This window comes from Ciconia boyciana, chromosome 11, assembly GCF_034638445.1.
Source record: "Ciconia boyciana chromosome 11, ASM3463844v1, whole genome shotgun sequence".
NCBI classification, from domain to species: domain Eukaryota; kingdom Metazoa; phylum Chordata; class Aves; order Ciconiiformes; family Ciconiidae; genus Ciconia; species Ciconia boyciana.
In genome coordinates, this window is record NC_132944.1 from 3,560,630 (window position 1) to 3,577,907 (window position 17,278).

Sequence of the window (17,278 nt, forward strand, 5' to 3'; positions counted from 1 at the left end):
TTAGAGTAGATTAAGGAGTCAAAGCACCGAAATCCATTAATTTTAACAACACTATAAAACTTTATCAGTTAAAATGACTTTGTCATAAATACATTGAATGTTAAATTAATAATATCTTTGCTAGAAAGTATTTAAAATTCTTGTGATACGCCCAAAACTCATAATTTAAATTATCTTGCTTAAGGAGGAAATACAAATTTCATCACTGACTTGAATAAAATAAGGGTTAAGTCAGGAGACAGAACTTAACAAAAAACAATTCTCGTATGTCTGAAAACATGAACACAAACAGCGAATCTTTCCTGTCATTTAAAATACTGAACTTCAGCCTCTAAGTTTTAGCATGAATTCTCATGCAGTGAAAAGTGGCAGAAATTTTAAAAATTCACTTTTTGCAAAAATATTTTTCTTGAAAGTTCCTCCAGCAAGAACAACTTTAATTCGTGTTTTCAAAGATTCAGAAATAAAAACTGATATAATTTTAAATGGTATGAAAATCACTGTATAATTTAGGTTTGGTTTTTTTTTAAAAGCCACAAGCCAAGTTTGAAGATAAATGCTGGTCTTAAAATAGTTTCTACTGGAAACTGGTACATACATTTACAGAAGACCATCTAGTTACTCATTTGATACACCTAGCTCAGTTGCATCAACTGTGTTTAATATCTCAAGCATACTTATTCAGAGTCATGGTGAAGTATTAGCCTTTAATAGTCAACATTAAATCTGCTGCCAAGATTTAATACTTAATGCAGTCTAATTCAACGAGTTCTACAAATAATATTAAACTGATCACCACCATTCTGTAGAGCAACCTAAGCAGATAAAAAAGATATAGTTCTGCCAAAATGCCCAAGCATGAATAGGACAAATGCCCAACACATGACCTGGTCAATACCAGAAAGTACACGGTCTTCTCAAAAGACTTTGGTTTAAAGAGGTATCTCTTAATAAAAAAGGAACTGCCTGAGGCCACAAGGATGATTTCACAACCAGTTCAGAAGTAGACATCTTTGAGAAAGACCTCCAGGAAGCAGTAGAATAGAAAAAAATACTGATATATCTATCAGATATAGAGCAAAAAGCAAATGAGCAATAAAGGAAATATGTATCAGGAAAAAACTGATATAGTCAAAGGACGATGGAAGCAGGTGAAGAAATCTGAGCAAAGAATGGTTTGGTATGCAACCATGACAGAATACAACTTTGGCATTAATTGTTTCAGGTTGCCTCTAAGCATAAATTAAGATAGGGAAAAGTCCACAAGTAGGAACAGTATACTGAATTTTAAATATGGAAAATACAGATATTCATAGCAGGGCATACGTTCGCACAGCCATATAAGTCTTACATACTGAAGAATGCAGAAATGGTTTATAGCTCCTTCCAGTTCTCCATACCTCACTAGAGATTTCCCAGAATAAATGTTGCTACTTATATGCAGCAAGCGAATGGATACACTACTTTGCCTGCAAGTTTGAACACGTTGGGGCGGAGGGGGGGGATTTTTCAGAAAATCCATTTCCCATCAGTTTTAGCTTTTCGACACGTAGTTTAATGATTTGCTTCGTCTTGAAACAATCACGTTTGGGTAACTAGGTTACTTAAATTTATCAGGGCAACATTTCTGTCATTACTGACCACTCACACCAACATATGCAATTATTCAACAACACAAGACAACATGGGTAATTTGTAATACGAATAGATGCCTTCTAGAGATTCCATATACATGAGCAAATTGATTAAGTTTGCTACTTCTAATGGGCTAGAATGCCGTTTTCTCATGGCAGGTGTGCTAAACTGAACACCCCTCCCTCCTAGCATGCATTGCATTTTCCCAACAGTTGAGAGCTCAGAAGCGAGGATCTGACCAGCTTCCTCAGGCTCTGCCCTCCATGCCCTCTCCTGTCCCCAGAAGGCTTGCAGGCCCCCTCTCATGAAGGTCTGACCCTCTTTCGGGAGTAAAACCAAGGAACTTTTCAGAAAGCTCCTGTGCATACAAGAATTAATTTTGGAGAAAATTTTTCTGGTTTCTACTATGGTAAAAGTAGTGAAAGAGATCATTTTAAAACATATACCTAACAAATGGGGAAAAAAACCCCAAACCCTAACTAACGACTTAAACAATGTAATACTGCTACACTGGGAATCCCCCTTTTGGAGGGGGATTGTTCTGGTATGAGGGAGAGCAGCTTCAGCAAACAGAGCGTCCACCTCTTCCCCCACAGACAAGACGTACCACTCAGAAGCCGCTTTGCCTGTATCACTACACATATGCTAGGGATTTTGCTCACGTTGCAACATCAGCAAGAAGCATAATTTTATTCCCGTCAGCCACCACCAGTGACTTGTTAATGCAACAAGGCTACCACAACTTTCATGGACGGTCCCAGGCAGGTATGACGTGCTATCAATTTTTAACAATAGAATGAACTTTTTCAAAATGTTTCAAATGAAAACAGGCTGAAGTCTACTCCTCTCCTTCTGCCTCCCAAATTCAAATGAAGCTGGCAAAAATTTCCTCTTAAAGATATCATGGCAACCTCATGCAACTGAATCCTTTAAGACAGCTAGGAAGACTAAAGAAGTCCCCCAAATAAAATTCAGGACTTTTAAGCAATAATGCAAGTTAAATTGCTCAAAATAATAGTAAGAGAGGAGGAAGGTCTCACTAAATCATGACGAAATAGTGACCCAATCAAACAAGAAATCTAGGGGATTCCAAACTGGGTCCCAGATTCAGGGCATTAATTTTAAATACCTCATTTAAAATTCAGTTTGCTGTCACCACATGAACACGACAAGATAGAAGGGATGACAGGCTTGCAAAAGCACTCCGTTGATTCTCCAGGGACGGATGCCAGCAGTCACCCTTGCGCAGTAAACAGCGGCTGCAAGTGACTCGTAAGAGCACGGCTGGCATCATCCCTGAAGGGACATTTCACGTCCATACAGCAAGGTGAGAAGAGCAGAACAGGAGAGATGCAAAGATTTTTACATCGAGGAAATGGTATTGACTGCCACTGCATAGCAAGAACCAACATATTTTTCTCCATAATTTTAAGCTGCTAGCTGCAGCAACGTTAATGTCAGCATCGATACCTCTGGAAAAGTGGGGCAGCAGAAAGCACTGCCAGCATCTCATGGCAAAACATGCCACACTGATATCCTTGTTAAACAGGATTAACATCAGGAATTAAAAACAACATCTAGGTTTGAGGGAAAAAAAACCAAAATCCACTGGTTTTACCTTAAGAGTCTTTGTATGTTGGTAATGCTGAAACAGTTATCGTTATAGGAGTTATTTTTAAATAATTTCAAACTCTCCAGATCTTTTACCATGCACACTCTTCAGGGTTGAAGGCAAAAAATCTCTGTTTCTTCCAAGACATTTATTTAACATTCAACACAAACATTGATACAGGCTTATTCTCAGCTTGTATACAGTATTTTGGAGTAGTGGTGCACATGCATGTTAATGAACTGGGTGTATTCTTTGTCCCCTACTGAAAGGTCACTTTAAAACAGTCAGTAAGACAATTTGAGCTTAATGACTTCTGCCGTCTGATATTTCATATTTAAGCAAATGACTTCAGCTACACTATAGCATTAAACAAAACCAAACCATCAGGAACAACTCATTGAAGAAAACAGAAGTGACCTTTGCACAGTCAATACACTTAGCTAAACTGTTTTCATCCCGCTGGCAATACAACCTACTATTTGTATCCATCTTACGATCCAGTGCGCATGACGGGTTTGGATGACAGTTCACTTCTGTAGTTTCGGGTTATGGTTTTTATTTTGCGGGCTGGAGCGGATTAGCTTTCATGTTTATAAGCAGGCGAGGTAGCAGAAGGTGTAGTACAATCGCAGAGACTTCCTTGGGAACAAAACCAATGACATATTTATACCTTTCTCCTTAGCTATCTTGTTAATTTTTAAAATTTATTTGTAGAATCCTTCAGCACCTATAGCTTTGAAGCATCAGTGACTGGCAAGGCCAGCACCAGACACAAGCAAATTTAACTTCCTAGGGCCAGCTACAGCACTCATGTAATAGCCGCACGTAGCGCCGTACCGCTCCTGTTTGATGCGCCCATAATACTGGTAATCACCAGCAATTTACTTGTATGGTTTCCTTCAGCATATTATTTCTTAAGCCTGAAAAGCAATTGTTCTGAACGCTTTAACTAAGCACGCTGTTCTGCAGTTAGTTTCACATCTCCTCGATGCAGGTTAATGAGCCAAGAGAGGGGGTCAGCTCTGTCAGACTGCCCTTGCACCTGCTGAAGGCAACCCCACAAACTCACTGACTTGAGAAAACAATAGAACAAAGGAAAAGCCCAAGGCCTTCACCCTCATCACGAGACGTGCACTAAGTCAGCAGGTGAGCACGCCTTAAGACTTGAATAGTTTTCCAAATCTACACCACACTTTTGTAGGAAACAGGGGTGGCTTTAGAGTTTTTTGAGGTTTTTTCTTTAAGCAAAAACGAGACAATTTGCATAGTGAAAATAATAGGTTCTGACTTTGGCCAGACTCTTCACTGCTGTTTTACCCTTTTAATTAATCACCACTCACTAACAGGAGTGATTTCCACCAAGACAGTCATCTTTATGTACTCCAAGGTTTTCACGGGCTAAAAGTCAACTGCGGGACCACAGTTCAAGAAAAGGCATATATTTTGGCTGCGGTACCGCAAGACTGCACGTGTCAAGATGGATGACCTCTGCCAGCCACACAAAACCATGCAACAGTCCTGAACCTACTGGCAAAGTAGAACGATGATGTAATGCAACGATGCGCTACTACTTTAGTTTGGTTTTTTTTTTTTTTAATGAATGCAAAAACACCTCGGGGTGTAATTAAAAAAAAAAAAAAGCAGGGGGGAACCCAGCAGTGGCTCAGAAAGCAATCATCATTCCTTTAAAATTCAGACCCTGTGCCAGGGAAAGGGTGGGGGCCAACACACGACTAAAATGAGGCAAGCACAAGGAAAATCATGGTGCTCCAATTTGACACTTGAAACTGCTACAAAAAATTGTGAAAAAAGTACAAGTAGATTTGTTGTATTGTTTAAGCAAAGAATTAACTGAGGTGCCTAGAAAAATGCTTATGCTAAGTGCTAAGATTTTAACTTAATAGTTGCACTGTAATTTTAGAGCATTACCATCCATTTGTCTTCCTGCATTAATGCTGGCATGATCCTGAACAAATAGTATTCAGCCTATAGCATCGGAGGAGCTGTGCCCTCATTTATGAAGTCAAAGTGAAATTCTGCTGCAGTTAATAGGATACTTATTGAATGCATTAAGAAAATTCTCCTCTCCTATTCTTTTGTAACTACTTCAAGGGCAAGCTCTCCTTTCAAGCACACCTGTAAAGAAGTGGGCTATTCCCGATTTTCCCTCATCTCCAATGCTAATCAGAAAAAAGAATCGTGACAGCTTTTGAACTACTCTCTAAATTTGGTCCATTTTCCTTCCTACTATGCATTTTTTCAGTCTTTTTCTACCTTAGAGGACTATACCTAAACTGCCCTCACACTGAAAAAGACGGTTCCTCTGCGGGAAGTGGTGGGGAGGAGAGATTGACACAAAATGCAAAAGGAATAATCAAAGGAGTAGCACAGCTCGTGGAAGCTCAGGTTTTCCAGTCGTTTAATAGAACTGACTCAGCTCACAATCCACTCAGGAAAAGAGTATCTTCAGTCCCTAAAGAATTTCATTTGAAAGCAAAGAGGAAACAAGGGCTAGTAAATGCTATTGTTACAGAAATAGCAGCTACATACACCCAGCTATTTCTTTTATACAACAGAAATACTCTGCATTTAATATAACCCGTGGCTGCGCTGCCAAGTTCTGACTGGCAATAAGGACGGGACATTAAAATGCATTGTTTTACCAGCTCCAAGGCAAGGGCAAGGAATGGGATTCCTAATGAGCATTCAGAAAGGAAGTTCAAAAGAAAGTTACTATACCATGCTGTAAGCTATGCCATACTATGTCATCTATTATCAGTGAAAACAGGTTCTTTATGTCAGAGGTGATCATCAATTTTTCAAGACGTGTGGGGAGGCCTTCTTTGTCCTTCCGCCTTTCAGGGCCTGCAACTGCAAGCATATTTTCTAGAACACCTAGACAGATATGGAAAAACATTCCTGGAGATAGGGTAGAAATAATTTCTAGAGGTACTTAGAAGGCAAGTCAGAAACTATGGATGCATCACATGAAAGGAAATCAGTATTGACAAAATGCAGTTACGTTTGTCTTGGAAGCACATTGGGTTGACTGCCAAAAATACATCTTTGGCTTTATTTTCCACTCACCTCACCTTTATAAATAACAGGCATGTCAAACACCATCAACCTTTGACTTCTTGGAAAATGGATGGAAAAGGTAAATTTGATCAGCCTAGATTTGAAGGGTAAGTAGCAATTGCAAAAGGGGACAGGAGGCAGGAAATCATTACTGCATCTGACACTGTTCTTATCCCAAGAACAGTGGGATAAGAACAATCTCATTGCGAGGAACGGCATTGCCATCATCTGTCCAAACTTTGCTTTAGTAGCAAAGCTTTGCCAATTGCCATGGCTCACCTGGAAGCAGCATTGCTGCTAGCAGGGCCACCTGGCAAAAAGTTTGGGAATGCCCAACAGAGACGCAGGTAATTGTTTTATCTTTAAATTTTAAGGTGGCATTGTAAAGGGAGCACTTTTTGCACCCCTGTAAGGGTCAGCTGAGACAACTGATTAAGGCCGTGCTCTTATGTTTCCTCTAGCAGGGCCAGTCACAAAAGCATAAAACCACTGCATGTCGACTGTTTGCTTTCATAGGACACTGACAAAATAAGGCAAAAAACCCCTTCGCTCTCTCTGATACACTGCAAAGACAAAGCTTAATTTCATCAAGGGCAAACTGGCTACATCGATTGGATTATTCATTTGGTATAATGGACTTTGCTTTCTTCCTGCAGCTTTCTCAAAACAAGAACAAAATGAAGATAAATCAGCTCTCACTCAAGGCTGACACACTATATATATTTACGGATTTCTAAGCCCTGCAGTACAATAGAAGCGAGGTATTCATGACACGATTTTTTCTTCTCTGCAGTGCTGTTACTCTTACATAGGCTGCACAGAAAACAGGCACGCTGTGCAAAGGAAAGGCTGCAACATAGCGCAGCAGCAGCTCCGCGCTTCCCTCCTCCCTTCAGGTCTTTCTTTACCGTTCCTGATAAAACGTACAGCTTTTCCTTGCCCAGCACAGAAGCCACTTTGATACACGTGCATGAAAGCGCACACAACAGAATACCTTTTTGATCCTCCGAGCAAAGGACTAATTGCCTTTTTCTGAGGGAGCACCACTAACGTAATCCTACTTTCCAATTTCAACAACTGACGTGAACGGCCAGGGTTTATGAAATCCAAAAACTACTCCCCGCATCATTATGTACACTGTTGCTGTTACGCTAAAGATCTGGCCTCATCTTTTTTCACACAATAAATGAGCTAGTTATGCCAACAAACTCAAACCACTATTTCTAAGAATGGGATTGCGCATTTATCAACTGTGCCACATAATGGCAACGCTTTCCATCACTTAGTATTTTGTAAAACAGGAATGACATACTGTATTGCATCACTGCATTTAGATCAAGGAGAAACCTGTGGCAGAACACGTTACGGCAAATGTTAACCTACAATGACCTCTTTAGAAAGAGGGAAAGAATTACTTAAAGTTGCTGGGCCAGACTTTCTTTTGACTTACGACACATTGTAGTTGTAATTGAGCTAATTACAGTGAACAAACGTTAGACCTGTGCAAAATGGGTGCAAAACCTCACACCCATTTATTATTCAGTTCATCTAAATCTGAGGTGCAACAGCAGAATGTATGGCTGTAGTCAGTAAACATCGCCTGCACCTATTTAATGTACTGTCTGAAAGGGAAGGGGAATTCAGTTTGCATGAAAACAGCCTCCTTTCTCAAAGTGTTGCACCTGCTAAAGTAAGATAATCATTGAAAGAAAGTTGACCTCCTGGGTAATCACATAAATAAATCAGCACTGGCCTCAGAAAATCTCTGCTGCTGCCTCATACAACAGGCAGAAGACACTCGCTTGCTTCCTTTCCTAACCTTACTTTAAAGCAATGCCGGTTACACATAGAGAAGCTTTTTGCAAACCATTTAGGATTCTCAAAGGAGCAAGTGATCTAGCTTGTATTTATTTTAAAAGCTTCATGGGGAAAATGCATCATGCAATATTTCTCTAGTTTTCTACAAGTAAATGAATAAAGCCAAAGTAAATCAGCAAGTGGCTTGACATGCCAAAACCCAGAAACAAAACGAGCAATGAAATTGTACTTATCACTTAGAAAAATCTAAGCCATTCATTTGAGATGCTTATGTTTGGGTAACCTTTGGAAGAATGCTTGCTGTTCCATTACACAAACAATGGAAATATTAGATAAGGAAAATAACAGCAGTTGCCAAGAATGCTCCATGCACTCCTCTCAAATCATTAAACATGCAGATATTATTTTATGGATATATAACATACTGCGGACAGCAGGAATGTCAAATGTACAAAACCATTCATCTAACCCCGAGTTCGCATGGGTCCCAGGAGTGTGGTGCAGAAATCCCTGAATCAGTACATCTGCATGGCACTGTGCTGATATACGTCGAAATACAGCAATATAAGAGCCAACTTCAACCTCGCTAATGCCAAGTATTACAACTTTAACAGGCATGTTATATAGAACTTTCAGACAGTACTCTATGCCAAAGCAAAACTCCTTGCCTCACATGAGTTATTAACACACAACCATCTCGCCTAGATTTTTTCCATCTGTGCACAATCTTGAAAGACCTACTATGACAATGGTGTTTAATGGGAATTTGGAAACCAGCATTTCCCCACAGAACAGAGCTGCAAAGAGCCAGATAAATAATAATTGCGTCAGCGTTTTTCTCTGCGGCGAGAGCGCGGGGGCAGGAGGAGCCCCCGGGCGCAGAGGGGGAAGGCGCAGAAGGGGAGGCCCCTGGGCGCACGCCGTGAGCCCCTTCCTGCGCTCCCCACGGCTCCAGGGAGGCAGGCACCGTTCGGGCTTTCCCGGGCATGCCCCCAAATGTAAAGGCAGTACAAACCCATCTGCGGTACCTGCCAGGGGTTTGGCAACTGCAACAGCAACTTCAAAATGAAGGAGCGCCCAGAACCCGCCTTCCTTCTTAGCTGACCAGCCTCCGAGTGAAACAGTCCGTAGCTTTGCTAAGCACAGCTCCCCGGGAGCAGGCAGGGGCACCCAGAGGGGCTTTGCGGGGACCTGAGCAGGCCAGCACAGGCAGCAAGCGTTTACTGAAGTGGCTACAGAAAAATGCTAACTTATCACAAGTTCTTACCGGCTCAACCACGCTTCACGCTGCACGAACAACTAGGTGAAATACGAGTTTAAAGTTTGTTGGTGTTATTTTTCCCGTGCAAGGTAGCACGGGAAAATGTTGCCAAATGCAACCCTTAGAGGCCTTCGCCGTGACCATACTGAAGGCTTTTTTCATGGGGAAGGCTGTTTTCATTGTTTAAACCAATCCCTCCATGTGAAGAGAACATGGACAAATAAGGACTAGATGTGTACTTGGAGTTTGGCTTCTGGCCTGGGTGTGTTGGCAAATTGGCCTGAACTACCAGTTATGTTTTGACACCACAAATAAGGACGGGGAATTAGATAGCACGGCGATCTGGAGAGGGGACGAGCGGGTCTTCTTTTACAGTGCTTCTGAGATGCTGCTTTGAAGATTTCCAAAGTACTTCAGCTCAGCCTCACAACCAAATTCTAAAATCTACTTCCAGAGCGCTGGCAACACAGCGTTTAAAAAAATCATTTCATGAGTAGAATAATCTTCATCCTAACCTTGAATTTAAAATAATTTAAGAAAATCCTGAACTTATACATAATATTTGATGGTTTATGCATGATTAAGTGTATTCTTTTAACAACAGCTAAAATGATGCTGTTATCAATTTCTTTACTTTCATAATCAATTTTTGACAGTGTGGTTTTATAGATTTCAATCTCTGGCAATCCATTATTTTATATTTCTGTTTTAACCTTCTAGTTGTCTGAATCAAGTATCTTTCATTCCTTTCTCAATTTGTTTCTAAATTCTGTACATATGTGTAGCTAATTAACATATAACAACACAGTGGTGCACATAACTGAAATTCAGTACGTTCTAGCAAGATTAGCTTTAAAACAGAATATTAAGTTACTGAAAGTGTATTTTTATAGAAGCAAGCTTAAGGAACCAAAACTAGCAAGTACTGAAAGCAACTGGTTAATTTTGTTGTATTCAGTCTTTCTTCGTCTTTTACCTCATAGTTAAAATTGTAAAAGGCTTTTTAGATTGTCATAATGAAAAATAAAGACACCTACACAGTTGGCTTAATTGATATTTAGTCCATCTCTCCTATATAACAAACACGCAACTACAAAGAGAGAGTAACTTATTTTGTATCTATCTTAACTACGGGCAGTTATGATGATTTAAAAGTCAACTTCTACACTAAAAATATTATCATTTAACTTCTAATTGATACTTTCTCTTGCCGTGAAGCCTTTTTACAGTATCCTGAGAGCACTACAGCTAAAAAACCCCAAAACTTGCATTTTTCTTATTAGAAGTAGGTTCCACCGGTTCACGTAATAATGTCCTGTCTGAAATGTTCTCGCACTCCACCAGACCGTTTCTAAAAGCTTAGCCTATCGAGTATCTACTGAACGCCAACAGAAAAACTTCTCCTATAGCACTGTAACATTATCACCAACGTGTAACATCTTTTGGAGCTGCTGTTTCAGGCCTGATTGCACAGATATCACCATGGGAAATGTTTTTTCTTTGTATAAAAATGAAAGAAGCATCATTATACACAGCTTCACTTTTCACACCCATTGGAAATTACTGCATCCAAGTATTTTTAAGCAAGAAATCGTGGAAGTTAATTCACTAACGTATTCTCATAAGGAGTAAACATTTTTGTAATATGAAGGGAACGTGGATTAAAAACTTACTGTAAATTGGTGCGTACTACATCAAATTGTGGGTAAAATACAGTTAAGCATTGGAAAGAGTGGATTCCAGTCTTATTTGGTATGCATCCAACTAACTCATCACCTTTTACCAGCTGTCCTTTATAAGGTATCACTAATGCTCGAGCAGGCCTTGGAGACTCGGATTGCATGGAAAAGTATACAACTGTCATCACAGCTCTGCCAATGGGGGATTCAGCGGTGTTTTGCAAAATGACAGCAAGCTAGATCTTGCTTATTTTCTGTATTACGAGAGTAATGAAAGTGAAACTATCTGAATAAAAATATTTTGAAAGAAAATTCGAGGAGACACATATTTGTATTTTTTCCTGTCACCTATTTCCATAGATTTTGGGGACGTTCTTTTTACGAGTGCTTAAGTGGTAGCTTCTCATTATAACATAATCACTTTAATGCAGGAAATCCCTCAGGCATAACTGAGAGTGGGGATCCATACTGCATCTATAGTTAAAAACCGATCAAAGAAAATTTAAAGAAGAGACTGAAGCCTTGTAATCCATAATAATGTTATGAATTCATTCAGCATACAAATATTCTGCTCAACATTCGGCAGATTTTTAAAGCTCCACACTGATTAATACATGAGTTCAGAAAACACTGGGAAGTGTATCTTCACAACACTATAAATAACATTTGAGTTATGCATAAAATGTCTTACCTTGAGAAGTTCAAGGCCTTTAAAACAGAGCTTCAAAAAGGCACTTTTAGTATAAGTGATTGATCCTACCAGTCCATAGGTAGAATGATGGTACATCAAATATTAACATGGGAAATGAATTGCTGAGTAAACTCTGAGCCAATTGCTACTTCTTTTTTTCTAAATATAGAGTCAGCCAGTAAATTCAGATTAGACCACATTTTACCAAATTATAACGTGCCCGCTTCCAGGATACATTTTCCTCCTCTGTTCCAGTAACTACTTTACCCCACAAAATTACAAAGACTTTATGAAAATAAATTCTGAAAGAGCTTACAAGCCTGGGAAGAACCAAATTCTACAGTCAAGTCCTTTTTGCTGTTTCATTCATATTCATCCAGGACGCCTGCTCAGCCAAGAGTTTATGGGGTTCATTGAAAGAAGTGCCCTGCAGTAATGCTTATTCTGTTCTTCCTCATAAAACTGTGTAAAAATGTGCAGCACTCCAAACTATTAAAAAATAGTAGAAGTTCAGTTAACTGTGCTTCACCAAAAAAGAGGCTGGTTGGAAAAGTTATTTTCAGGCATAGTGGCAAATTATGGGATTTCATAAAGCCATTCCATGGGGAATCCATGGTTTGCTGCAAATACCAAAAGATAAAACTCTATGGGAGGCTCCACTATGTAGATCAATAATTTATTTGTAAATCATATCTACTTGATGTCAAAATTCCATTTCCATATAAGAAACTATTCTGTTTCTTTCCTCTAAAAATAGTCATATCTTCAAGAATATCCTCTTCACTGTATTTTAACTCTTTTCGCTGTGTTTGGATACAAGAAAAGCAATGGCTAGGGACTTACATCTAAACATATGCTTATATTTGACATAAGCTTTTAAAGTTTTTCTATTGAATTTTTATGGATACTTTCTCTCAAATGGAAATTTCTGAGTTTGACATGACATATTGCAGAGAGGTTCCCTCCTAAAACGACTTTTCCAAGCAAAACAATTAAAAATAAGATGAAAACTTAGTGTGGCTGGGAATTCCTATTATGTGATCTCATTTAAAATTAAAACCCAGCAGAGTCTTCATGATTCCAAGGCTATGCTGATTGCCATTTGAAGCTGGAAATGTTTTTCCCTAATGCACAAGTGATGAAGTGCACGTAAGGCTTAGAGGAAAGTTACCTTATCTGAAGTATCAGATATAGATTACTGCTGGAGTCAGCATGCCACACTGGTTGGATCCATACACTCTGTTCCGATATGAAGAATTAAGTTTCCCTGATGTCACAAATTGAACAGATAACGCAATTAACATCTCCTTCGAAGTTCACATTGACCAGGTAACCGCTAGAATGAGCTGGCAAAACTTTACTGAAGTCACTGAAGTGATCTCGGCTCACCCAGCCTGAGACTTCAGCTTTGATATTCTATAAACCGCTGATGGATATTTAAGATGCTGAATCGCTAGTGGGATATTTATAAATCAGTATTTATTCTGTCATGTAAATACAGAGATCCTGCCCTGCTGTCTGGAATTCCCCAGATGTGTCAGGGTTATGTCAGAATCGCTGCATATTCTCTGAAGAGTTCCTCCTCTCGTGTGCAACAGCTATTAGGCCGCTCTCTGAAAGCCTGACGGACGTCTGGAAATCCCAGGCAGGTGGCAGGGTCTCATCCTCCTACCTCAGCACTCCTACTGGGAGCAATCTCCAGGTAGGAAAAGAGGTCCTGTCTGAAGGATCAGGTATTTGGGCAAGACTAGAGAATGGGAGAGATCTGTTATAAAATGTTCCATTTGCCACTAGTTTCTCTAGAATACAAGATTGCACGTGAATGTTGAAGCACTATTGGAGTTTGCTGCTCGTTTTAATACAGAATTAGCTTAATAATCCTCGCTGAAAAGGTACGGTTCACAGCTTTATAGTTTATAATGTTTAAACAATACTGAGACTGTATGATCAAGGGTAGGACCATGAAGAATTCACTTGAAGACTAGGCATCGACAGCTGCTCCTTTGGGACTCTTCAACTAGTGTAATTTATAATATTGTACTATGTGATGCTACAATTGACATGTTTATGATTACACCAATAATTCAAGACTTTCAAGCATTTAAACAGAAGAGGTAACTAAATGATCCATTTTTTTAAAAGGGGAGTGGAATAAAGCCAACACTTCTATCTTCTTGAAAAAGAAAATAACTTAAAATGAAGATCTTGGCCACAAGACAAGATAAATATTATTGACTCAAAGACTGTATAATTTCCAAAAGTGTTAATATTCCTTGGAGATTAAAATACAGTGATAAAAATAGAATTCTTAGAATTAAATAGAATTTTACTTGCACTAAAAGAGAAAGAATTGGTGAACGGGAAAATTGGAGGAGGAGAGGGAAACATCCCACCATTGTCAGTGTTTTATGGGGGCATATTTGGGATGAGTGTTGAAAAATGGACTAATGACTGATGATCAGGTAGAGAACTCCAGAAACACTTGGAGGAATAGATATTGAAAAGTTACAATTGGTGTTATTAAATTTAAGAAATTCAGGAGTTTAATTATACATACAAAAGAAGTCCAACTAATAAAAACATTGATACAATCATATATCGATAACTTAAGCAAAACTATCTGTGGTAATACAGTAAGTCAAGATTAGTAATCACAAAATATATATACTACGTATTGATCTACAAAGTAACATAATGGGTATCTCAAAAGGTCATTTCATAGCCTCAAGATGCCTAAACACCTAGAAATTCTGAAGCAACTAGTCTGCACCTTCTTACCCCCAAGAGCATATATCTTAAAGCCTTCTTATAATGCCATAAAGCAGGTGCTGATTTTTTTGTCTGCCTTTTAAGGAAGAATTAATGCACTTAGCTGTTTGAATAAATAGCACCTCTTTTATTCTCGTGCTAGCTTTAGCTATAGCTAGACTGTTATCATCTTCTTTCTCTGAAGACTCTTCTTTTCTTTTATTATTGTTGGGAATAATGGCAGCGCCATGAGAATTGTGTTCAGGCTTGAAACAAAACCTCCTTCTTTCACTATCTGGAGAGCACTTCTGCAAAGTCCCCCGATTCAACTGAAGAGAAATATGCTTACCTTCTGTTGGTGATGTCTTCAGATGTCTGCAGAGCCCCTCTGTTTCCCCATATGTCTCTTTAATTTTTACTACTGCTTCTGTTCCTCGAAGTTCCATGAGGGAGCGCAGTTCTTGCAGTGTGCACCCAAACTCTCCTGCATGGTTGGCCTCATTTCTTTGGTTCTTGGAATAAAAATCGCTATTTGTCATGTCACCCATTGTTGCCGATTATATTGCTCCACTCGTTACAGTTGATACAATCTTAAAACTGTTTAAAAATTGAAGGAAAGGAATCTTGAGTTCCAACCTAAGAAATTAAAAAGAATCCAGTGCGTGTGTCCGGCGAGCGACGTGGAGAATGCCTCTGGCGTGCAAGGTGTCCCTGACTGACTAGCGGTCTGCAGAACGGCTGCTTTCAAGGCTGCAGACCAGCTCCACTCCATTCACCATTTCCCATTATGCTGCACTCAAGCTGTAGAATCTACATGGTCATTTCTTCCTCTGGACCTTTGGGAACAAACAGAAAAGACTCATTACAAGAGTGAGCAATAATGCTTTACAAAGGTGATTTCAGATGTATTCTCTCTATCATTGCAGTTTGACTTGTCATTTAAGAAAAGCTATGCAGAAACACTGTACAGATATCCTGTGAAATGCTGCAGGTAGTCAGAGCTAGCATCGACAACAAGGATAACACTAGCTCTGTCTTAGATAAAGGTCTCTACAGCTAAAGCGCCAATAGCAGTGTTGCTTGCTTTAATCAAGTCCCAAGAGCATCCGCTAAATGAGATGGCTCATGAATATTAATAAGTAAGCAATTGGTCCAGCATGCTAGATGCACCTCCAGTACGTGCTCTGGTTCATACAGCCGCATCAATCTTTCATCTGACAAGAACAAAGACTCTCTCATAAAGGCTACAAGGTAACAAAAATCAATTAAACACTACTAGTTTTCATAATGGGTTAAAGCAAAACTGTTTTTCAGTGCAAGGACAGTAAAACTGGTGGAAAAACTAGAGCCACCCTTACGGATTCAGAATACATTTAAATACATTACATCTTGCAGGCTTGCCTTCTGTGTAAGTAAGGATACCCTAGAAAATAGATAAACCACTTGAGTGGGTTGGTTTGAGCAGCCAGAGCTACATCTCACGTAAGGCAGCTGTTGGGCTGCTTTCCTTCCGCGCTGCCCGCCAGCCCCCTCGCCAACAGCCCGCACAGCTTCCCCGGGACAGCGGAAAACCTGCGAGCAGGGAGCCAACAGACACACACACGCACGCACGCACGCAGGGGGGTGTTGGGTGGGGGCTGGGGTTGTTTGGTTGTTTGGTTGGGGGTTTTTTTGGGTTTTTTTGTTTTTTTCTTTAACTATGTGCAGTGTTGAACAAGTCCCATTTGGACCATCTGGGAGACAGTTGATTACTTGCTAAAACCAGCCTTTACAACCCGTTTCCCCTTCCCGTATTCTAATGAAGTTGGTTTAAATACTGCTGAAACCAGCTATTATATTTGGCACAGAGAGTTTTAACAGAGATTAAAGGTTTCTTTTTTGCCTCAAGAGGGTTAGTGAGTGTGCACTGTCTCATCTGTAGGTCTCAGAATAGTTTTCTCATAATAAAAAAGATCTTTAAAAGAGCACACCATCAGCCTAAGGATTGACAAACCTGTCATAGTCAAAGTGCACGTTTTGAACTTTCTAGGCACCGTAATACACAGCGGGAATGAGTACGCACATAAAGAGGATCCCAAAGTGTTTCAAGTCCCAATTTTATATCTGTGCAACAATTTTAATCTCCTGCCCGCATACAGTCAACAGAACACATAGGCTTGGTGCTTCCACTGATCTAATTGCATTGCCGTTGTTCTGCATGCAAGAAAGACCAGGCCCACTGTATGCATTAACTCCTCTTTGCCCACAGTGACATTATCTGCTTTGGAGCTATCTAATATATCAGTTAGACAAACAGAACCTCTACCAGCCCTCTCATTTACAGATGAAGACTCAACATTCCTTTGATTTCTGGGGGGGGAAGAAAAAGGGGGGAGAAGTACCAAAGTTTCACTACAATAGTAGAGAATGCAATTAAAATAGCAGTCAACTGCTACATGCTTCTTCTACCCATCCTATTTAATGACATATATTCTAATGCTGACAACTTCTGCCCACCTTGATTTCACATACTGCTTTTCAAGTTCACAAGAAAAGAAGAATTTCAGCACAAAATGCAGCCTACAGTGAGCAATAGCGAGAGACTGGAAGCAGTAATTAAAAAGGGCCTTTATTTGCCAAGCAATAGCCAAGGAGGAGATATTCTGCTCTGTCAACAACACTCGCCTTCCCATGCTTGCATGCAGGACAGTGTTCACAATATCCATTCACTTCTAGACAATTCCCTATGTATAGCATGCAGAAAAGACCTTACTCAC

General features: G+C 39.7%; 1 protein-coding gene across 1 annotated transcript in view; it reads right to left on the bottom strand.

Annotated features, from left to right (window-relative positions):
* The window catches only part of ATP2B2 (ATPase plasma membrane Ca2+ transporting 2), a 440,022-nt gene that overhangs the window by 172,115 nt on the left and 250,629 nt on the right, over positions 1 to 17,278 (bottom strand). The window contains exon 4 of the mRNA XM_072875775.1: positions 14,872 to 15,358. Coding sequence (XP_072731876.1) covers positions 14,872 to 15,070 — 199 coding nt within the window. The 5' untranslated portion in view covers positions 15,071 to 15,358. The remainder of the gene's footprint in view (positions 1 to 14,871; positions 15,359 to 17,278) is intronic.